The following is a 23,995-nucleotide window of genomic DNA, read 5'->3' as shown; positions in this document are numbered from 1 at the left end:
TCAGGCTTTGTTTCTGCTCATAGGCCTGAGGAAGGAAGCAAGCTGGAAGGAAAGACTCACAAAAGGGTCACCGTTTGGGGACATGCTTAATCAGAGAAACTGAAAATGCCACACCTTGCTTCTGCACGTTGGGGTTTTGGTCTACTCCTTAAATCAAAACTATCTGAGTCATCTTTGGCAAGCCCATCCCAGCTACTCAGCTGAAATGGTACTCTCTCATTTGAAGTCTTGTGTAATTAAGCAGGTGTGCAAGAAACTGGCTTAATTCCTCCTGGCCAGACTACTGGCACTCTCTCTACACTAAAATGCAACTGGATGCGGTCACGCTTCATTTACAGACCAGAAAACTATAAGGTACCACGTTTTGGTTTAGAAACTCATCTGTGCCCTACAAGTCAGGCAGGTACAATTCCCTGGCTCTTCCTCAGCCCTGCTCTCACCCACCACCTCCCTCCTCTTTTATTTAAAAAAGTAAATAAAGGAAAAATACACCAAGTATTTTGGTGGGTTGAAAACAGCAGTAAATTCTCCATTCCCAGTTTAAAAACAGCTTATCTTGTCACCCAACGCAAGCCCATGCAAAGCAGAGCAAGGTGTGAAGTCATAATGATTCACACATTTCTCCTTTTAAAAGGCAAACTCTATTATACTGGCACAACATCCTCAAGTCAGTCTTTAATTCTCCTCATAAATCTATACAGCGGAAGGATGATGCATCCACGTTCCTGCACAAAACAAACAAGTTTCTGGAGTTTAAGAAGCAGATTAAAGGATTTATGTTAAAAAGCCAGCACATGATATAGGTACTTCAATGTCCTGCAGAACTGCAGCACGAGCTTTTGCATCGAGCTCTGCATTTCTGGGTGAATTAGAATACCCTTTTCAGAAAGGCATCTGATCTTGATTCAGTATTAACTCACTCTTCCTTACTCCTAAGGTTGCAGTCAAAACAACTTTTCACTTAATGCGCACAATTTTCTCAGATTAAAGGGAGAAACATTAAAACTTAACAGAGGCAGCCATGTAAAGAACGCAGCAGCTTCTGTTACAGCCCAGAGTTTCTACACATGACAATAAATTGGGGAAAAGCCCATCTATGGGACACCATCACTCAACACATCTGGCAACAGCTGCATCACAGCCAAAAGACAGCTCCATTTTACTCAAAACAGAAGCTCAGCCCCAAGTTTGAGGCCACCCAGGAATGCAGGGAGATAGTCAGGGTAATCCCCTCTTCCTGCAGAAATACAGACATACCAGGATACCCCCACCCTGAGTTTCACACTGGGATGGCTCACCTGGTGCATACTGGGGTTGCGGCCTCCCTGAGTGTGCTCCGGTCTGTAATACCACAGGAGGCTCATCATCAGCTCCCCTGCAAGAAGATTTATTAAAATATGTCAAGCCTCAGTTTTCTCATAGTGTTTTCCCACTAATACCCAAGCTTCCTCCTCCTGCTTCATCCCTTTCATTCCCACAGCGCTCACGTAGAGGCAGCTGTGCAGTGATAAATATTTCATGCTGAACTAGGTGTCCTTTTGTTACAGCAAGAGGCTGTATGAAGTCGGTCACATTGCTATTCCGTTACACCTTCCCCCCCTTCTACTTGTGTTACATCATCAGAAAGAGGTCAGTTAGACACACACACACAAAAAAACCCCTGAAAAACCAAAATCAAACGTTTCCATCTGAAAAATGTATCCATTCAGACTGCAAGCTGGCAAAGATGCTCATCCAAAGCTCGGTACTTGCAGCATTAACTCACAGGTTCATGCCAGAATTGCTGTCGCAGGATGACATGGCCAAGATGGGCCTCACCACACGCTGATCACTTCTTTTACGCATAACTTTTTTTTTTTTTTTCTTAAACTTTTAAGCAAGACCTTTACTTTATAACATTTGGCACAGATTCCTTGGTTCAGGTATTGCTAGTCAGACACAGGACCTTAACATCAAAACCACACCACTCCAATCACCACCTCCACTCAGGTGCCATCAAGAGCTTCCACAGATAAGCCCGTGCTGCACACCAACTCCCAGCCCAGATGCTGGATAGAGCATTTGAGTAAACAGCAGCTCCTGAGATGTCTGCTGCAATGAAATAATAAAGAAGATCATTGCTAAGACGGGCACTTGGCAGATATTATGCGCTTTCACGACCAGGAAGATTTTGATTACCAGTCCCAGGCTAGTGATTAAAGAGCATTTCAGTTCCTGGAACCATCTGAACAAAAGCCATGGAGCTAATCTCTTCCTCTTTATCACCTGGTCTGGCAGCAGTGGAGTACCCTAACAAGCTTGCAGCTCTCCAGAGATCCATCACTTCCCCGGTTCCAGCTCACCCTCATCTGTCAAGCACAAAGGCAATACATATTCTTTTGGCACAGTACCTGTTTTGGGGTCTTCCCACAGTGCCGATATCTTCGCAACATATGGCATAGATTTCTTCCGGGGTCCTGATTTCAAGAGGACAGTATCTCGTACCCGGATAATCTCCCCATCTCTCTCCACAGCCTGATAGCTCTTGCGAACAGCCGGCTCTGGCTCATTCTATACCATTAGAACACACACAAAAAATAAAGCCATTGGAGTGTACAGGCAAAGAGTTATACTTTATTGTTTGCTACCCCAATCCAAGACTCCTTGGTCTCGCCACAAACTAGAAAGCTGCCTAAGCCTACTCAGAACTAAGTGCTTCCATTCCAAGAGATCTCTGAGAGAAGTCATACAGCATAAGACCGCTCACAGCGTCTCTATTCCCACCAGGCTGGCTTATAACAACAAAGATCAGGTCAAATTACTTTTTCTATAGGTAGGGCACTTGTAGGTAAAGAAGGTTCAACAAGGAGTAGCATCCAAGTGCTCACAGTTCATACGTGGCCATTGTTTTCAAATAAAGCAAGGGACAAACTTCTACTATTTTTCCTATGTAGCGCTGGCAGTAAGAAGCAGCTCACCAGTGGGACAGCAGGTCTCACAAAAGCACATATTTCTGAAATGAACACCCTTATTTCAAATTAAAAACCAACTGCTCCTTCAATTCTGCATGCAAAAAAAAAACCCTTCAGAAAAATCACCATTTTACCTGCCTACCTGTAGGTGTGCATTTCCTTCATAATCAAAGGCATGGAAAACTAGGCATATTTTGAATGCTATGCATTTATCTGATACAAACATTGTAAGATAACAGATAAAACACGAAACATTTCACATGAACAGGGCAGGGAGTGGCAGGGAGGCCATGGCATAAATCTTTTGTTCATGAGATTGCTACCATTTCCTCTGTAGCCTCTAACATTACAAAATGATCACTTTTTGGACTATGAACGGGGGGAGGGTTATTTTATTTTGCCTGCAAACTCATTTCAGAATGCCTGAGCAGGATGGGTTTAACCTCCTGCCAGATAGCCCAGGCAAAGTCGGAAGCATTATGCGCCAGGAGTTAAGGAGATTAACGGTGCACTGCTCCTTTCAAAGCGTCAAAGTCTGAGCGATGGATGCAAGAGGCCCATCTCTGGCTTTCACGGGCTTCATCCTTGCACAGCCCTTGGTACCTGTACACAGCCCTAAGAGCTGAAGCTACAGAACCCCTCCTGGATGATGCTCTCAGCAGCTCGAGGTTATACCACCACACCAAACGGCAGCACAGACGAGTCCGTTTGGACCACAGCTCTCCTCGCTACTGACATTACTATTTACGTGCAGTTCAACGCTTTGTCCCAACTTCCCAGACAGCGTGCAGGTCCAGATTTCAAGTCCACAGCTCTTATGTTTTAATAAGATGAAGGACGTTGCCTTCTCTCTCAACTGAAGTGGACTTTTCTGTTGCTAATTAAATATTCTGGCAGGAAATCTCCCATCTTGCAGGAGCCAGTCTCTGCCCCTGAACACAACAAATGGGAAAGTACAGACAAGAAATCCTTGAAGGAGTGACTGGCCATGCCACCAGTTAAGTTACAAGGGAGATATTGGGTGCTAGAAAAATTCTGTCTGGGAGCCAGGATACTGTCTCAGTCCTCACTGCTCTCTGGGAGAACCCTGCTGGGCTACAGACACCATCAGTGACAACAACCACCTCACAAGAGCTACCTTTAGACAACTGCTCCTTATAACAAGGCTAAAACCTCCCTCATTTTCTCAAACAGGTTTGCCCTAACCCAGGAGGAAGAAGCTGAGGGACAATCTCACTGTAGGATGGACTCACAGGTGTGACAGGTGCCACCCTTGCAAATGCTGAAGCCAGAAGTATTCATCATCCTGGTGTTTCAGCTGATGCTAGCACAGGAGTAGCAGGTTTTCCTTCCTTTCCGAACCATCTGTCATGCCGTGCCAGGTAATACCAGGGCACACGAGAAAAAGCCAACAGCAGCTCAGCCTTGAGGCCCAGCCAAAAGGCACTATTTCCTTGTCCAAGGGGTTCTAGATGGCATCTAGTGACAATCTCCACCTTGAAGCCAGACCCAAAACGCTCTCAAGCCTTCGTGATCTTAGTCCCCTGAAGATGCACAAATGCGTACAGCCGTACACACACACAAACCAGCACTCCAGACACCTACCACAACGTAGACAGCCTTCTCGCAGGCTGCGCCAACTGGTATCCAGCCATTGGTAGCTCTCCGCCTGCTAATGCGCTGCTGCTTTGGATGGGAATGACCTCCCGCTGCTTTGCTGTCGGAGGCGTGGAGACAGCCCGTAGTATTTCGGAGACCGGATTTGGAGCCGCTGGGAGGCTTTGAGCTCTGTGGACATTCTCGGGCCATGGTCTGAGGATCAGAGTTGGGGGTCTGCAGATGAGGAACAGGTTCTGCAGCTGGTGGCACACTGGGTACAGGACATCCTGAGAGCGGGTGGGCAGGTGACGCGGGGTGCCCTGCCACAGGGATTGTGAGGTTCAGCTGGTCCAGAGACTTGCAGCCTTCTAACAGAAGGGAGAAAAGAGGCATGTATCTCATTTGAAATATAAGACAACTACACAATCAAGACTGTCCCAAACTATCACCGCTTTCCCCTGAAATTCCCTTTATTGCATTACAGCAGTAAAGACTCTTCACGTTGTAATTTCTTTTTGCACTGTCACTGGATTCTAAGAGCAAAGATATTTCTAAGCCTGCGATGCTCCAATATGTTGCTGCCGATGACACTGCACTATAACAAACCCATATAAAATCCCCCGAAGTAATGCCAGCCAGTAATACACATAAGGTTGGCCAGTGTCCAAAGCAGTTCCAGCCTGTCAGTATGTATAAAAGAAATAAAAGGCTTATCATAACGATGGGAAGGATTAAACCATACTAGCACAAGCAGCCAGCTTCTTTCAAAAAGCCAAATTCTACTAATCAGGGAAAATTGAGAAGATTCTCCGAATTAACTCCAGAAATATGAAACAACATGGAACAAAACTATATAAGATGATGCACACTGCTGCCTTCAGCAAAACCGTGTCCCTAAAGCAGACACATTAACCACAACAGGTTAGTAAATTGGCTGACGCTGCCTCTCAAAAGCATCCCAGAACACCTCACACCGCTCCAGGAGTCACAAAACAAGCCCTCAACCTAGGCCAACATGTCTGACAGAACAGCAAGTCAGATTTGAATTACCTACCGTCAGCAGGAAGAAAGCTCCCAGACCAATATACAACACGCCCCTGTTCCCTAAATCAGAAAGCGTGCTTTTCAGGGTGACAAAAAGGGCAGCTTCAGGCAACCTCCAGGAGATGCCTCCAGACTGAAGCATGTCCTAGCAGATCTGTGGGACTGCACCACCGCAGAGCTGCTAAAAAAATCTGAAAGTGAGAAAACATCTGAAGTCACCAAGCTCCAGCTGAATAATTGCTGAGATCCCCTTGCAATAACAGGAAATTATTGCCTCCTGTCTCCCACTTGACCCTCCCTAAGAGGGTTGCAACAAAGCCGCCGCTGAACTGCAAGTGTGAGGGCTGCTTCAGACCGTCACGAGACTTTGCTGACCCTGAGCAGCAAAATGCCGCAGCAACTCCCCCAGCCAGCCAAGACATTAGGATGCGAGTTCAGGTATCCTGCCTGGCCTTGGCAGGCACAGGACCCACAGAGCAGTGAATCACCTCTTGAGGATTTTGCTTACAAAAGCAGTTTTCAAGCCTGAACTAAAGCAGGATGAAGCTTCACAGAAGTATCTACTAAGCTTCAGGAAAGAAGTGCAGACCTGGCCTTGCTGGAACCCCGCAGGACTCCTTCCTTGGCTGCACACACTTCCAGCCCCTCCACCAGCGCTGGTGCTGAAGCATCTCTCACAGCCTGTCTGACCTCATGCCCACCACCCTGCTTTTGAATTGCATGCTGCAAACCATCCGTGGGACGGGGAAAGCAATGCCTCTCTCCTGCATGCAGCAGACCACGGCTGCCCAAGATTACAGCCTGATCCCTTGATTTGTACTAAACAGACACTGATATTTCCATACAAACATCTTGAACACACCAAATAAGACAGATATAACGCAAGGCATGGACATGTCAAGCTGGATCCCCTTGTACCAGTGCTCTCAGATAGGAGCCTGTTGCTTGCAGTCAAGTACTCCTTTACTTCACTAAAATAACCCGCTCTAGGGAAGGGTGGGATTTCAGAGGTGCACACATACATAAAGATCAACTCCTAAGCATAAGTCCCCATTAATATCCTCGGAGACCTCCTCATACACTTCAATCCACAAAACAAAGTTTGAATTATTCCAGTGGTGTAGGCTTTTAAATCAAAGGGGCTCACAGGAAGGAAACCACACCAAGGAAGATCTTAGCAGCGGGGTGACACACCACTAGTAAATACATGCCCCTGGAACCACTACTGCCCCTGCCAGCACCATGAGAAATTACTGAGTTCACAGGGAGGGCTGAACTCCGAAAAATACTCTGTTTGCGCCACCTGCATCCTTCTGGTTGCACAAAGTCAGAGGCACCAGCACGCAAAATTTCAGGAACAAAGTAGACTGACATGACCTCAGGGCACTACACAGAAAACTGTCAGACAAGAACACTTTGCTGAGCTAGTTGTCTTGCAAGCATTCAACTTTAAAGAGCATTGAAGCCACTTGTGAACACTGTCTAGCTGCTACTGTAGGAAGCGGCACCATGACAGCAGGGATGTTTAGGGAAAACGGAAATTATACTTCAACCAAATGCTTCTCGGTTTCAGCAGCTTCCTACAACGGAAGATAACAAAGCCTCGCTCAAACTGAGCACTGAACCAAAACTTCATCCACCTACCTGAAAATCTCTTAAGTGGATAAGTTGTGCCTCCTTTTGACTCAAACATGTGGTTAACTGAAAGACCGATGTTTACACTCCTAACAGTTGGAGAAGCAGCCTTGTACTGTTTGCAGATGGCAGCACTGTCTAGCTTGATGGCTTTTATACAAAGTACTGGTGTCTGATAACCCCCACACAACAATCAAGTTTTAAATATTTCAAAAGATATTTTTCAATAGCAAAGGCAAAGCTCCAAGATAAAGCACATTGGAGGACAAAGTCTGAAAAAACACAGGACAGAAGAGAGCCAGGCAAATAACTATATCACCTCTTACACCGTCATCTGTTCTCATTTCAATGCTTCATTTTCAGACATTAAGAGCAAAGAAGGGACCACTACTCACCAAACTAAGTGTACCTGGCACTTACATCACCGCAGTGAAGTTCAAGCATCTGCTCAAACAGTAGATTCAAATCGAATCGTTACACAGCCCTGCCCGATCCGATTTATAAAATCTTAAAAGACTGCATCCCCCATACAGCTTGCATCAGTAACAGTCTAACGACCGAGTCAATGCCTGCTTCTTCACACCGCTCTGCTCTGCAAGGATGCTTCAGTTCTGAGCACGAGCTTTTGGGAACGGAGGAGTAAGTCAGCCTGATGTGCTTCAGACCCTCTGCTCAGAGCAGCGCAGCAGGATGGCGAGAAGCCTTGCAGAGCATGTAGGAACTAAAAACCACTCATTTTACACAGATCAAAGCCATGCAGTTAGCTCCAGCATGACAAGTCATGAGTCACCTTCTCACTGCCCAAATCCTTTCACCAATTCTATGCTTTCCACACCAATAAGACCTTTCAGTGGGAAAAACCCTCAGGGCTAAAAATGGGGGAAGGGGAGCCAAACGCAGATTCTTGCTGAGCCGCAGTTCGGCTGCCAAGCTGAGACGCACCATGCGCAGAGGGAGTTTGCCTCCTGGCAACGAGATACCTTCATTAGCCACCGCGCTGAACCAGCCCTCTTCTCCTAGGAACGCCGAACGAGATTTGCTCGCACTTTGCACCTTACCTGCTGCAAAAGGCATTTTGTAGGGGTAGCTGTTCCGTCCTGCGTGCACGCTGCTAATCCTGCCCTCTGGCACGTGCACAACTCCACAAACGCTGTAACTGTTAATCGCCGTTCCTTCTCCACAACAGTACGGAGAGTTACACCAGTGGAGTGGCTGGAAATGAGCACCTGATGGCAAGGAACTGGGCGATACCAAGAGCCCCTCGCAGGTAGCAGATTGCGAAAGCTCGTCCTTGGGGTAAACGGAGCAGTGAGAGTAGCCACTGTATCCACTTTGGCCATAATAAACGTAAAACCCATTCAACGGAGTCAGATCTGAGGATTCACAGAGACATCCACAATCCGTGTGATTTCCGGGCACAGGCAAGGGAGGGAACTGCTGCGCAGGAAAGGAAGGCTGATGAAATTCCTGTTTGGGAGTTGGGGATTTCTCTCCGGGTCTTCCATACTCCGGCTTCATGGAAGCTTGTCCGCCCATAAGCAGTCTGTGGTAGAAACCCTCTGTGCTAGCATAGGAGCTAGACAGTGACTCATAAGGGACAGGTTCTGTCGTCCCGTAGAGCCTAGAGGAGTCCCGCTGCTCTCCTTTCCCAAAAGTGCCTAGAGTAAGTCCTCGCCAGCCATGCTGACCTTCCATTTTTAAGCCAGTCATTTCCTTCTTGGATTTGACGCAATTCTTCCTACCGGCTTTGGCCCATTTGAGCGTAGATTTTGAACAGTGGTTCTCGGACTTGCCTTCTCCATCCGATTTACTCCTCTGCTTCAGTGGCTGGTCTTTCTCATGGGTCAGCTTCAGAAAGGCCACAGCATTCAGGCTGGCCAGTCTCTTTGGGGTAGGGTGATAGGAGATGGCACCATCCTCCCTCTTTGTCCCATCATCGAAGACCTCATCCAGTGAATGGTCACAGCTATTGCATTTCTGACTGGGCTCATGCCGGTTTTTTCCTTTACCTGTTTTCACAGCTGTTTTTTCCAGCACAGGCCAGTTGTCACCAGCTTTGCAATGCAAGCTCTTCACAGTGCAGTCTCCACCGGCTTTAATGGAGTCCCTCCGAAAACGCCTGCTGGATAATAAGCCATCGTCCCGTTCAAAAAGCAGATTGTTCACTGCCTCTGCATTCAGCGAGGCCAGCCTGCGTTTCCTGGGCTCGGAAGGAGCAGTATCAAGGTCTTGCTCTGTCCCTGGGTAAGTTATTGTGCACTTTTCCCCAGATGAATCACTCTTCCCTCCTCCCACAGGCTGAACTTGTTCAGAGAACAAAGCAGGTCCCAAACCCTCCATCCAACTGGGAAGGTCCTTTTTTTTACAGCTCTGAGTCTGTTTCGACAGAGATCCAGCCACATCCTCCAGCCTGGTAAGGAGCACTTTGCAGGTCTTTTTGTTCACTGAGGGAAGGAGACGTCTCCGCAGTGGGTACGTCTTTCGCACTTCATGCAAATTCTTGCTTTTGTTCGTCCCCACAAACCCACTTGGACAGTTCGGAGCCTCGGTGGCATCTCCATCTCTCTGCTCACCACACTCTGCGTCGGTCCTGTCCATCCTCCTGCTGCCTGTTGGTGATGAAGCTTGGCCAGCAGTACCAGCTGGATGTTTCAGAAGGAAAAGTTGTTTCTTCCGGGCATGCGTCATAGGATCAGTGTCCAATCCTGAGAATGAACAGAAGAAAACATCTATTAATATCGCTGAGAGGGACCCATCTCCTCACAAAGAACCAACTGCCAATTAGGAAATATTTGGAGAAGCTTGTTTCTATACACAGAAGAGTCTTTTTGGGTGATGGCCAGTTAAGCCAATTAAGAGACAGGATGCAATTAGATGTGGTTTAATATTAAGCCATAGAACACGATAGTAATTAAAAGCAGGGCGGTGACGGCAAATGCCACAGCAGCTGGGAAAACCAGGGTATGGCCAGAAAGCTGTTTCACCCAGCTTGCAGTCCAAGTACATCCTCTGTTACACCAATGCTGTTTCTAACACGTTACACATTCTCATCAAATCTACTAAAGCTGATCTGAATGCTGGTCCAGGGCATACAGCAGAAATAAATCCCAGGTATTTGACTGCTTGCATGTTGATACAGGCAGGCCGTTTCATTGTCATTTTCTGAAACAATTAGACAAAAGAAAAACAAAAAGTCCACCTACTCACGTGAAAAGTAAACTTCATCTATTAAGCAGAGATCTGCCAACATTAATAAATTAGATACATGCAAATCCCTATGCAGGTTAGAACCTGGCTACCCACTGCTTTTGTCATTCCCTGCAGTTGCATTTTATAAAAGTTGTGGACATTAAACAACCAAATCATCATGTTCGGCAGAGAGGCCCTAAAAATACATTTATGGGAGGAAAAAGAATTACTCAGCTATATGCCATTCCTGACTTTTCATCTAGATGCTATGTCAAGTCACTGTTCAAAACCAACACAAATTACTAAAATATAAAAAGAAAGAGATAAGAATCTGCACCCTGAACAAGAACCGCCTCGCTGAAGGCATGGCTGAGCAAACCAACACCCAGCACCCTAACAACGCTGCTGGCAGACCAGAGAGCTTCAGCACATCTGGACTTTCCCAGCCAGGTAAAACATTACAGAAGTGGTCTGGCTCTGATTTACCGTAAGGGAACTTTTCCTGCAAACACACATGGCATGCCAGCCTCAGGAGAATGATGGCTCCCTCCAAGCAATACATCGCAAGACATCTCCACGGAAGGGCAGGAAGGAAGCATCAGACCCAGAAGAAACGGAGACAACTGCTGACTGCCTTCACCCAAAGCAGCAGCAGCAGAGGCTGTGTGCTCATCTAGTCATGCAACGAGTACATCCCAGGCTTTCTGAGCACACCACGAGTAGGAGCTTACTACTAAATGGCCTCTAAGTATTTAGTAAGCAAGCAATACGAGAGGAACAGCACCGTGCAGAAAGCCCCTTTAGCCATATGTTGGCTTCATGAGTTAGCCAGAAAACTAAACCTGATTTTTAATTTTCCTGTGCCATTTTTAGCAGAAGGGTTACTGTGCCTTTGCACTCTTGCATTTCAACTTTAGCAAGTGACCTGCAGCAGGCTTGTGTCAGGTATTTGAGGAATTAAGCGATTTTGCAGTCTGAAGGAGCACACATTCACATAAACAGCTGTAGATCTAACGCTAAGAAAGGATACGGGTAGGTGATACTAACCTATAAACATTAAAAATTCAGCCTGAGCAACGTTGGAACAGAATCACAGAATGGTGGTTTGGGTTGGAAGGGACCTTAAAGATCCTCTAGTTCCACCCCAGCTGCCATGGGTAGGGACACCTTCCACTAGACCAGGTTACTCAAAGCCCTGTCCAACCTGACCTTGAACACTTCCAAGGATGGGGCAGCCACAACTTCTCTGGGCAACCTGTTCCAGGGCCTCACCACCCTCAGAGTGAAGAGCTTCTTCCTTACATCTAATCTAAATCTACCCTCTTCCAGTTCAAAGCGACTACCCCTTGTCCTATCACTACATGACCTTGTAAAAAGTCCCTCTCCGGCTTTCTTATAGGCCCCCTTTAGGTACTGGAAGGCTGCTGCTATAAGGAGCCTTCTCTTCTCCAGGCTGAACAACCCCAACTCTCTCAGCCTGTCTTAACAGGAGAGGTGCTCCAGCCCTCTGATCACCTTCGTGGTCCTCCTCTGGACTCACTTCATCAGGTCCATGTCCTTCTTATGGTGGGGACCCCCACCGAGCTGGACACAATACTCCAGGTTGGGTGTCACAAGAGCGGAGTAGAGCAGGAGAATCACCTCCCTCGACATGCTGGTCACGCTTCTTTTGATGCGGTCCAGGATACTGTTGGCTTTCTGGGCTGCAAATGCCCATTGCTGGGTCATGTCAAGCTTCTCGTCAACCAACACGTCCAAGTTCTTCTCCTCACGGCTGCCCTCAATCCATGCATCACCCAGCCTCCATTTGTCCTCGGGATTGCCCCGACCCATGTGCAGGACCTTGCACTTGGCCTTGTTGAACTTCATGAGGTTTGCACGGGCCCACCTCTCAAGCTTGTCAAGGTCCCTCTGGGTGGCATCCCTTCCCTCCAGCGTGTCAACGGCACACACAGCTTGGTGTCACCAGCAAACTTGCTGAGGGTGCACTCAATCCCACTGTCCATGTCACCAACAAAGATGTTAAATGGCGCTGGTCCCAATACCGATCCCTGAGGAACACCACTTGTCACTGCTCTCCACTTGGAGATCGAGCCGTTGACCACAACTCTTTGAGTGTGAATAGATTTAATTAAGTCTGTATCTGAGCATCAGAAACAGCAGAAAAGGACAATTGCTTGCATTTAGCGGTATTTATGAAATAGCCAGATTCCCTTTACTGGCACCAAAGAGTTAGCCTTCATATTAGCATCAACCTAGGAGTGGTTTGATCTTCCCTGCAATCAGGTATTTGGCTGAACACCCCTCAATTGACACAACTGACACTAGTCTGCCACTTTTGAGGGTTTTAATTAAAGCTATTACTGCTTTTGCAGTGATTAGAACAAAGCTACTGAATTACAAGAACTGTTCGTTTGATATGGTTTAATCAAGCTGATAATTAGATTATCTATTTGAAATAAGCCCAATGTGTTTTAATTGACTTCCTTATATATGCATTAACTAAAAGAAACTTAGGAATTGAACGCCACTGTGGTTTGCACATTGCTTTTCTAGATGTCAGACTCTTCCTGACATGTTTTGGGGTAACTGACCCATTACACCCCTTTACACACAGAATAACTCCCATAGCTAGTGCCCAAATGGGAGTGCTCTGTGGGGAGCAAACATGTATGTATATCCATGTTTTTCTGATAAGAAAAACAGGTTCTGGAAATTAGGAGGATGCTTATCAAGTCAGACAATTTCCTCCAAAACTGGAATTCTTCTTGCAAAAGAGGCCAAACTGACTACACACAACCTCCGGAGTTTGCAAGGGGACTATAATTGAAAAAATAAATCAGGCAGAGCAGGGTTTGCAGTGGTAGACCAGGCATCCTATATAACCATGCCCTGGGGAGGCTAACGTTTCCCAGGCTATATGGACCAGTGGTTTCCTTGCAACTCTCATCCTCTTTTCTGTTGTCCCTACCAAAAGACTGAGCCTCTGGCAGAGATGCTCAGTAGAGAGGTGAAAAACCCAAAATAAACAGCCGTGGCTTGCCCTAAAAACCAGCATCAGCCACCTCTTTCTCCTCAAGCTTTCGCAAGCAGCAGTCTGACCTTCTGGCCACTCACCACACATCCTTCACTTGGTGGGGCTTTATAGCCTATTACTATTCAAATGAGTTAGAATATCTATCAAAACTGAGTACTATAGACATGACTTTGTTCATACCACATCTACTCTAAAGTTATAAAAAGTCTGGTAGATATTGAAGGAAGGGGATTTTTCCAACAGTGAAGCAGAGTCATTAACAGCAGTGACCAACTTCCTTGTTTGACCCCATAAGGAATGCCAAGACAAACAGTAGCCTAAATAAAATATGTTTTCTGGAACCTAAGCATAGGAATGCTTTAAGTAGCAATACCTGAAATGAAAACGGATTCTCCCCCCCCTCCTTTTTTCTACATACATTTCCTAGAACTGCAAGAAATCCACCTCCCTCTCCAAAGCCTGGATGCAAGACCCAACTTCCAATGCGGAACAGGTAGCAACGTCTTGCCGTGTTATAATGCATTTACAGCTAATACTCTAACCCAGCTTTCACCACTGACAGGCTGCAGCCAGGAACATCAAGGGAAACACTCAAGTTGAACATGCAAAGATGACAATAGAGACATCGAGTCAAAAACGCATTAAAGTGGGAAGAGCACCAAGATTCAATGCAATCCATTTTAAGAGTCTCAGTCACATAAGCCCTTTGACATGACAAGTTCTTAGGCACAATAGTAATCAATCACAGGCAGACGGGTTTTTTTATTTATTGTTTTTTAATAAAAGGAGATTATGTCTGCATAGATCTCCCTCTTGGCATCTGGTCTCTAGGTTCTCTCTCCCACACTCAGAGGTCAGCTGCTCTAATACTACGAAGCACTTATCTACAGATGAAGAAGTAAATATCTGGAAATTTGTGGAAAGACAAAATAAGCCAACCCCACACATTTTACCATTATAGCCAAGAAAATCCTTTAAGTGCCAGCAAGGAAAGCACCAGTACCATCCAGCAACACTTCCACATGACTGTAAACCCTCCGAAATCCAGCTTTACAGCAGAAACACAGGACAACATGCAGAAATACAATCAAAGTAACTTAAGCAAATGCAGAAGTCAGCATTGCTCTCAAAAATTTCCACAATGGATTCCTTGGCTAAACAAAAAAACCAAACCAAAACAAAAACCAAAATAAAACAAACAAACAAAAAAAAAATCAGCCAAATTTCTTTCCAACCTACTCAGTTTGGAGACCAAGAGAAGGTCATTCTTCCAGATCACATCCCACTAAAAACCTGAAGTCCAAAGTCAGGTGAATTCTGTTTGTCTTCAAATACATGACTGAATCCCATTTGCTCTTCACTGGCTCAGTATTATCAGTAGTAATAAACCAATTTTGAGTGGATCAGTTACAAAGTGTGGTTAAAAAGGCTCAGTTTCTACACAGGGAACTTCCTCGTGATATCACCATGATAAAACAACCGCCATGACCCGCAGAGTGGTTTGTAGACACTGGAGTGTTGTTTATCCTCCCAAGTCCTTTCTCTGACATAATACTCCAACAGAGGTGGGAACAACCAGGTTTAGCACCCATAATGGATTTTGTTATCCTAGAGCCATAGGCAGTGTGAATTTATTACAAACCACTGTGACCAAAGGGGGAAGAAAAGATACCAACAGTTGGCTCCATATCCCACAGAAGCCAAGTGCAACGTTTTAGATGTGTTCCTCAACATCTCTTTTCAGAAACTCTCTCACCTCTCCACAGCAGTCACTCTCAGCCTGAAGAATTTTGTGCATTTTGCTGTTCTCCCTGATTTGTGTCACACAGGTGCAGAAAGAGCCACCCTGAGCCTTGCGCTAAGGAGGACTTGCTACAAGACTGCTATAGTGATGCCACTGACAGTTTTGGAGAGGTATTGTGATAGGCATGAAGAAAAAACCTACTAAACCAACCAACTCATCCACGTGGCAAGCACGCATCCAGCAACAGGCACCAAGTAGCCTTATGAGACCGCTCTATTGAACAAAAGTCATTGTTAGCACACTGGGCTACCAAGAAGTCTTTCCATGCCTACAAAATCACCTGTACTGCGCAGATTCCTTTGCCAGAGGGATGCTCCTGCTCATTCCATTCCTGGCAAAAAGCACCGAGCAGCTAAGACTACTGGCTTACCTGTGATCTAGCAATCCCTTTTCTCCCCCCAGCATAACACAGAAGCAGAGCTTTTGAATACTGCTCAAAACTAAATCATCTGACAGTCAAGTGTATCATGCCTCAAAATCAGAGCCATGCCGAGTTTACTTACAGCAAGTATTGTACTCATGTCAGCTGGGAAGGAAGAACGTCAGGGCTCTTCATCCTCTTTCCACCTTTGTATTGCTTCACAAAGCAAAGAAAAAACAAACTGTGCCCAGAAGTCTCCAAGAAATCACAAGATAATCCAAAGAACTGAAAGTGAAGATACTTAAGCCAGAACTACCCATTTACTGCTTGCAGCTGAGGAACTGGATTAACAGTGACAAGACATTTAGGTATAACTCTATCGGAAATGAAACAAGTTCAACACAGCAGCTTAGTCTAAGCAGCTGCATCCAAAGCCCACCAAGCATTTTAAAGCTTCCTCAAACTGGACTAGTTCTGAAAATTATCTTGACAGCTGTTGAACCCAAACCAGATCAGAATAAAGAAAAATAAAAAAAACGAACACCAGTCCAATTTTCTGCTAGAATAAAACCACTACCCAAACAGCAAAATCAGAAGAGAGTTGATGCCTCATTAGCAGCAAAATAAGCAAGTGTGTTAACAGCTGCATTTTCTGTAATCACACAGCTGCAGCATCTGTCTCTCCCTCTCTATCACTTGATTGCAAGTGAAATTAGAAGAAACTAGTCTGGGACTACCCGTTCAAGCACCATTTCCTTTCCAAAGCTTCACTACAGAGATGCACTCGTTCCAAGGAGACGATGCCAAAAGCACAGAAATTTAAAGCTTTTAAAGCTCCTAATCCATTTGGCACTTCAGTAATATACAAAGAGTTACAACAACAGGAATCTTCCTCTCCATGCACAGCACTGTTTTGTTGACTTTCAGCCCCTGTCTACTTGAAGGCATTTAAATTGGTGCAGCTTATGCTACGACAACAGCCCTATAACTGTAAGTATCTGGAGGATTGGCTCCTTTCTCCCTGCTGTTTTTATAGTCAAATAATTCTCAGTGCTACAAGGAACGTGTTGCATGAAGCAAGCCTCCCAGGAGCTCTCGGAAATCCGGATAAATCACAGAAGCGTCAGGTATCCCAGGCTGAATTACCTAAATGCTGCGCGAGTCCCACGAGCGGAAGCATCGTTTCAATCTCAAACATTTAGAAAAACTGTAATTGTTGCAGGCTGCAATTTGTCTTCCCAGGGTCCAGCCCCGATTTTTCTCCAGAGGCCCATCGAAAGCTCCATCATCCACATGCTCCAGAGAAAACTGTTTATACAGAGCTCATTAGACTGCAGAAAAGGCTTGTTTCTCTCTCTCTCATCAACACAGCCCTAACCATTTGCCAGCACCTCCTGAAAACCATGCGAGTACTGTACCAGAGGACGCAGCCCATGCCTCCGTGGCTTCAAAAAGGCTTGCGAAAAGTATCTGGGGCAACTCTCACACAATCGAGAAGACCTCTGGAAGTTGTATGGGACTATGCTCTGCTCTGCTCCCTGGTCCGACACCAGTAATTATAACTTCATTGCGAAAGCCTCTGCTCCAGCCACATAGCTGGGAGTGTTGCAGAACATGTGTGGCCGTGATAAATTACAGTGCTCAAACAACTGCAATTATAACCCGATGCTTTAAAAACAAAAGTGCTGTACCTGTCTGAAAGCAATGCAAGCTGAGAATGAAACACGCTGGGGTGCAGTCCCTACTTGCATGGCTGACCACTTGCATAAACATGAGCTAGACCTGTTAACACCTGGGCAGAGAAGTTCCCCAGCTGATTTCTTGGGAGGGCCTGTCGTAGCCTTGATTATCTGGTTTCAGATCTTGCCTAGTGGCAGTGCTCTGAAGTGCTTTGCAGGGAAGCCAAAATTAAATTTCTCCGGCTGTTCTCACACTCTCCACAACGCAGCAAGCAGCGTTCACAAGGAAGAAAAAAGAAAAAACGGGGGGAGAAAAAAATCCCTGCTGCACCACCAAAGCCTGACCTCAAGGCATGAGAGCCCAATAAACAGGAGCCTTCTCAGCATCCGGAGCAGGCGCAGAGCCCTGGGCAGAAGGCGCTCCCTGAATCCCAGGCTCTGATCTCCCCTCTCTCCAGGCAGCATTTATGACCAGCACCGCGATACAGTTTGCCAGCCCCAGGGAAACTGGCCCTTTTACAGCCTCAAACGCAGAAAGTGGAACTCAAAATTCCCTGGCCAAAGCAATTTGGAAAGCCCAGAGAGGCACACTGCACAGGCAGCGAAGGCATTTCGCATCTGCTGAATCTCCCCTCCCATTGCTAATGCTACAGCACAGCTACCAGCCAGCAGCAACGTGCAAGCTCACACTACAATAGCTGCATTGCACTGCACAGATAGGCCCACAGCTACAGGGAGCTTTAGGTTCAGACTTTCACATCTTTCGGCAAAGGCAGGCACTTTCAGAGAAGAGATTGTATCGAGACTGTTCGTCTTACTTCACTTGCTGAATAAGTTTTTTCACTTAGGAGTAAATTGCTTAATTCAACTCATGTCTAGTTGAAAAAAAGCCACCTCTTTCAGTACCAGTGGGAAAAAATGATGTACAAATTTGGGGGAGAGTGGGAAGATGTTTCCTCAAAATCAATGACAAGGTGCATTGTTTGGGGGACTAATGCAACACCTGGAAAAAGCACATTCCTTCTCGGAAAGGTACCAGCTTTCCTTTCCCCATTACTGATGCTAAGAAGCCGTATTACTGTGTTAAGTTTTCAGTGAAAGGCTGCCACTTAGGTTGAATATTCAGTAAATGCTATAGTAAAAAAATAAATGTGGGAAGTAACATGTGACCTCAGTAACTCAAACATCAGTCACCAAAACCAGATCAAGCTTCGTAGCCACAGTCAGTTTACACATTTGCATTAAAGTAAAACCAAAGTTTCTGAATGCAAAGCCTTCACTGAACACCTCTTTGTACAGCCATGACCAACACTTGCAGAAACCACTTCCTACGGCTTATAAGAACTAGAGATTTCCACCCCCAATAGTTGCCACAAGCCTTCTGCTTGTGACCCGAACATAAAGCAGCGTTCTTCTGTGCGTCTGCAGAAAGTTTTGGTGCTTTTGTTGTTGTTCACAGACTTGCCAAACAGCACTGTGAAATTGTTTCAGGTGAGCTTACAGCTCAAGAGGCAATGGCACAGCCATGGTTTCATACTCGCTCTCTGGAGAAGAGATGCAAAAGCTGTGCTTATCCACAAGCAAAGCCACCCCCACCTCCCCAAAACTCCAAACTCGCTACAAAACCAGGAAAAATTGGAAGCAAATCAGAGATCAGAATTTTGTTCTGCCCCCTTAGTTTGCTCAGAAAGGGACAAAATGACCACCTTTCTTCAGTCGGAGGGATACATTTCTTTTGCCTTTCAACAATTTAGAGGGATGCACGATGATGAGAACAACACTTTGAGCTAGTAGATGTTTTAAGGGTGACAGAGCATATGGCAATTCCTGAACAGCGTTTTAATCCTGCATTCATCCCTCATGCTTCCTACAAGAGAGCCTCTCCGCTGCAGCAGGAAGAACCCATGGCCACTCCAAATTTGGGGCCAGTAGTCACTGGCTTTGGATGTTATTCTCAAAAATCTATGTTTGTGCACCAAGCGGTCCAGGGGCTCTAGGGAAAAATAATATGCAACCATGTCATTAAAGACACAAGCAAACAAGCATACACACAGAAAGCCAACCACCTCCCTGAACAGAAACCACTTCTTCACCAGTGCAAACACTGTAATTATTCCCGCAGTGCAAAGCCCACCATCAGCTTCTCACCTCTCAAAACTAGTGTAAAAAAACAAAAGTGAGAACCATGGATAACCAGACCCAACCACACTGCTGCAATGAAAGCCCAGATAAGGCAAAGGAAATCCCCAGCATTTGCAAGTGCAGGAGATGAGTATGTGGAGATGGGGATGAAAATTCAGGCTTAACTTGTCTCAAGGCTGACAACTTTGAACAAAAGCACTCGTGCTTAAGAGACACTTTGACACTTGGCCTTCCCTATATCTCTCCCCAGTGAGTCAGTCGTTAAGGTTTCCTTTTAACGAAGACGGGCGGAGTACAGAGATTAGGCACTGGAAAGGATGGGAGGTACACAGACTGGACCACCTGAGAAACAGGAAAGCTAAAGTTTGCACAGATTTTGCAATTCTTCTGAAATATCCCAGAGAACATCAGCAGCAACTACTACGACACATAAAACACTAGATATATTAAGTATCACACATTTGCAAAGAATTGCCTATTAGAACTTTAAATAGGTTCCGCATAAAGCTGCCTACGTGACAGCTACGCTAACAACACCCTGTAAGATGCCTATAAGTAGTCTGAAAAAACTAAGTCAAAAATATTTCAGGACAGCTTTGACAGTTGTGTTTTTAGGAGGAGGACAAGCTTTGCCAATCAAGTTAATCAAGGTTTAAAAAAACCCCAAGCTCTGCTCATCTGATTTTCCATATATGCAAAATGCAAACTAAATTCCTTCATGGCAGAAGGCTGAGTCTGGTAAAGTATCAATCATATGTCACTTTTCTCAGATAGCTCTGGCACCATTCCTGGTTTTACGGACGAAATGGAATAACAAATTATTTCCAAGACTTTATTTTGAAGAACAAGGTGCAAGATTTTTCTATAGTAAATATTAAAGCTCTTCTATAAATTATAATCCACAACCGCTTTAGGAACTTCCTCCAAGCTGCTCAACTTAAATAATTCAAGATGCGCTGTGATTCCATGTATTACACGTGCATCTGCAAAACTGTGCTGCCTTTGGGAATTTCAAGGGCAGGTGCATCCCTGCCAGCTCCTCTCCATTTTGCGAAGCTGTCACTGCCATCCTATCTCTGGATCTGGACTTCCCTTCTCCTCTCTCCGGTTATGTCTCCCTCCACAAAGGTCTCCATTCACTTTCAACTCTTTTGACTAGAAACTGTCAGCACAGCACCCTTGAGATCCAAAGACAACATGTTACCACTCAACAAGCTGAAAAGTTGCTTTAGGGGAGAAAAAAAAAGGCAGGAAATTCAGGGAAGGTCAAGGCATTCCTTCAATATAACATTTAATTAACCATCCTAAAATCTGACCTAAAATGCAGCTTCAAGAACATTTTTTTTTCCCCTTTAAATAATCTTCATCTTATTTTCCTCACCTCTGAGCATGCCTCAAAACTGTCTGACAACACAGTGCCCCCACCTCAGCGTCTGCATCCTTGGCATTACAGCTCCAGGTACTGACTCTATTGGTTATCATCTCTGACAGGAGTGCAGAAGAGAGACTGGATTTTAAAATTTAACAGACACACATGTTTATAACCTGGACTTAAATTTACAGAAGCCTTAAACTCAGGCAGGCAAAAAAAGAAGCTATGTTAAATAACAAGTTCATATAATATTTTCAAGGATTCCTATGTTCTGACTCATCCCCAGCTGAAATACATTGACCAGAACTACCTCTTTAGACTCAAACTGTAATCAGAATGTATTTTCTGTTCTAGAATAAGTACTTAAGACAGTATCGTCTTTCATTTGGATACACCTATTGTTTCTATGCAGTTTTAAAAGCAGTAGCACACGAACTCAGCCTCAGCTTGGTCTATACAAAGCAAGTTGTCCGTACAGCAGAACACCTTTCTGGGATTTCAAATTTCCACCATCACAGGTTTTGATTCCTCCTTATATTCAAAGTGAAATAGACGTTTCAAAAGAAAATAGACTTTCAGTTCTTTTATTCTCACTTTCCTACTATCACTTGAAATACCAGCAGCCCCCACACACTCCCCCAGCTGAGAACACGGGTGACAGACTTACGCTGAGCAGTTCTCCATCTGAGAGCTTCAATCCCAATCCAGAATTCAAGTCAAAGAAAGATTTTACAAAACTCTTGCTTTCCCACTAGAATCGCTGTAACCAAACACTCTCCTTCCCTGTATGTCTTATAAACCACAGCGCTGCACTGAAGGCCAAGCAGAGCTTAAATCTGAAGCCCACTTTCCTGCATTTGAACTTATGGAATAAAAGTTCAGATGTGGCTGAAGTTTAAGATATTCTCAGCAAATTGGGCAGAACTTCTGCAGGTCTAGAAACGTGGAGTTCCAAACAGGAAAGAGTAAAGTTATAGGACACCCATTACCATCCCAGCACCTAAAAATTATCAGGTGCCCACACAGGTTTCCTCAAGAAGCTAGCCCACCTGAAAACATCTCTACAAAATATTTAAAAACACACATGCAATTATTTTTTTTTCCTTCACGAAATACAGTATCAATCAACACCACACATATAGGTGTATGTTCATGCATCTTCTAGCAGCAGTCATGACCAAGGTAAAACTGCCAAACCTAACTAAACTTACTGTGAAACCTCTCCTCCCTCTTTTTAATGCAAGAGCACAGTATTTACAAATGAGTACAAGGTAAGAGAAAACGTTCCTCTTAATTTCACAACACAACTGGTTTAATGTATTAGGTCAGTCAAAAAAAATTTAGCACAACTGAATGGTGCTGCAACACCTTCTGATGTCTCAAAGGAGAACAAGTTTCTTAATTCCTAAGGTGGTGTTAACACACTCACCTGTATGACTGAATTCAGACAAGGGTGGGTTTTTTTGTTGTTTGTTTTTTTAAAGAGCAGTTTATTAATTGATTCACCATGAAAGGAATTAGCACACAGGAATACACGCTCTGGTAAGGCAGCAGGCAGAGATGTAGAAGACAGTTAACAGACTCGGGGTGTCAACGTGGAGTGTGCAGAAGTCCCAAGGCGCAGTCGTGCTCATACAGGGAACAGATGAGATTTTAGTCTGGAACCTCAAGCTATTGATGTCTTCATCAGACCAGCCCGAACCTCCACCAGCCACTAAGTGCTTAAAGTTAATTGCTTGGCAATTACGCTTTTCATCACTAAGCAATTAGCACTTCAAGGTTTTAAGTGCCCAGCACTGGCTCTTCCCAGAATTATTAGGGGTCCGGGTTTGGCTGGGGAAATCCAAGCACCACACGTGGACCATTCACCACGTCAAACGCCATGGCTGCCACACCAGTTCTGGCCGAGGCAGAGGAATCGCTGTCCCCTGCGCAAACTTAATTTTGATAAATTAAGCCCAGGAAAGCAGAGGAACTCCACGCCTGCATTGCCAAAGGTCCCAAGCAGAGCTAGAAGCGTATTTCTAGCGACCTGCAGCTGGCATGATGTTGTCACCAGAAATCTGATGAGAGAAAACTCTCAAGCAAGACAGTTGGATGTTGCTGTACATCTCCATACAAGAACTACTAAGTGGTATTAAAATAACAGAAACCACAAGCCAAACATAGGCAATTCAGCCACTTTCAACAACTAGAAGCCCAATCGCTGGAACACCGCTTTCACGGGAGCCCATTTAACTCCCATTAGAAGCTGGCCCAGCTCCTTCATCCTTTACCCATATCATTAGAGGTATATTTAAATACACACATTTGCTTGCGCCCCGGGTTTGATCAGTCATGGCAACAAATATCACCTTTAAATAGACTGGACAGCATTTGCAGACCTGCGCTGGGAGGGATTGTTTTATATCCACTCATTAACTTGCATTTATCTACCTACACATGCGTGACACTATTTGGCCATTCAGAAAGGGAGTGATTAAACACACTTGGCTTTCAAAGCAATGGGTATGATAAGACGTTTTCAGTAAGGTGAGCCATTTAAACTACATCACACCAAAGTACTACTTAGATTTTGTTGTATCGTGCTCAGCTGGAAGGAAAAACAGACTTAAAAAACCCAGGACCAATTAAGAACAATGAATAAATTACACACTCAATCCCAAGAGCTCTGGATTGAATTATGTGGGGTTTTGGTTGGAGAAGGCACCCAATGTCCCATGGGGGCCCTGAGAGGTTATGCTCCCTCGGTTGCAGCACGACACCGGCCTCTGCTACATGACCTTAGGCAGAAAGCGTGCCCCAAGAGTGACACGTGAGGAGACCCTGTTAATGGCAGTTGTCTACAAGGAGAAATATTTGAGAATTGTCTACTGAACCTGCCTGATTACTGCCACTTAGTATGTCCAGTGCGCTGCTGTAGGAGCAAAGCGCTGGGTTTTGCTCCTCGATTATTCTCAGGTTGCTCCCCAGGATGTCCCCGGGAGCCAGCCAGGGATATATGGCCTAAAGAAAATCACTGTAAGGTAGACTCAAACACGGCCTTTCCACAAACCTAACGATTCAGTGACAGAATACAACAACAGACATAGCCAGTTCCCCAGGGGCAGGCCTGAGACTATTCAGTATTTTATTATTAATAAAATACTATGTGACTTACTAAGTTACAGACTCACCTGCAG

At 45.2% G+C, this 23,995-nt stretch overlaps 1 protein-coding gene across 2 annotated transcripts in view; it reads right to left on the bottom strand.

Annotated features, from left to right (window-relative positions):
• BAHD1 (bromo adjacent homology domain containing 1) overlaps window positions 1-23,995 on the bottom strand; it is a 42,321-nt gene that overhangs the window by 6,087 nt on the left and 12,239 nt on the right. Inside the window, exons 1-5 of one of the 2 annotated variants that reach the window (XM_075048514.1) lie at window positions 16,767-16,815; window positions 8,288-9,934; window positions 4,557-4,918; window positions 2,391-2,550; window positions 1,299-1,375 (exon numbers count right to left, since the gene is read on the bottom strand). In XM_075048514.1, coding sequence (XP_074904615.1) covers window positions 1,299-1,375; window positions 2,391-2,550; window positions 4,557-4,918; window positions 8,288-9,934; window positions 16,767-16,800 — 2,280 coding nt within the window. In that variant the 5' untranslated portion in view covers window positions 16,801-16,815. Of the gene's footprint in view, window positions 1-1,298; window positions 1,376-2,390; window positions 2,551-4,556; window positions 4,919-8,287; window positions 9,935-16,766; window positions 16,816-23,995 lie in introns of those variants that run through there. The other variant, XM_075048515.1, reaches the window with a different exon arrangement.

Source organism: Buteo buteo, chromosome 16, assembly GCF_964188355.1.
Source record: "Buteo buteo chromosome 16, bButBut1.hap1.1, whole genome shotgun sequence".
NCBI lineage: Eukaryota > Metazoa > Chordata > Aves > Accipitriformes > Accipitridae > Buteo > Buteo buteo.
The sequence above is the reverse complement of the archived record's forward strand: the minus strand, read 5'-3'. Positions and strand labels throughout refer to the sequence as shown.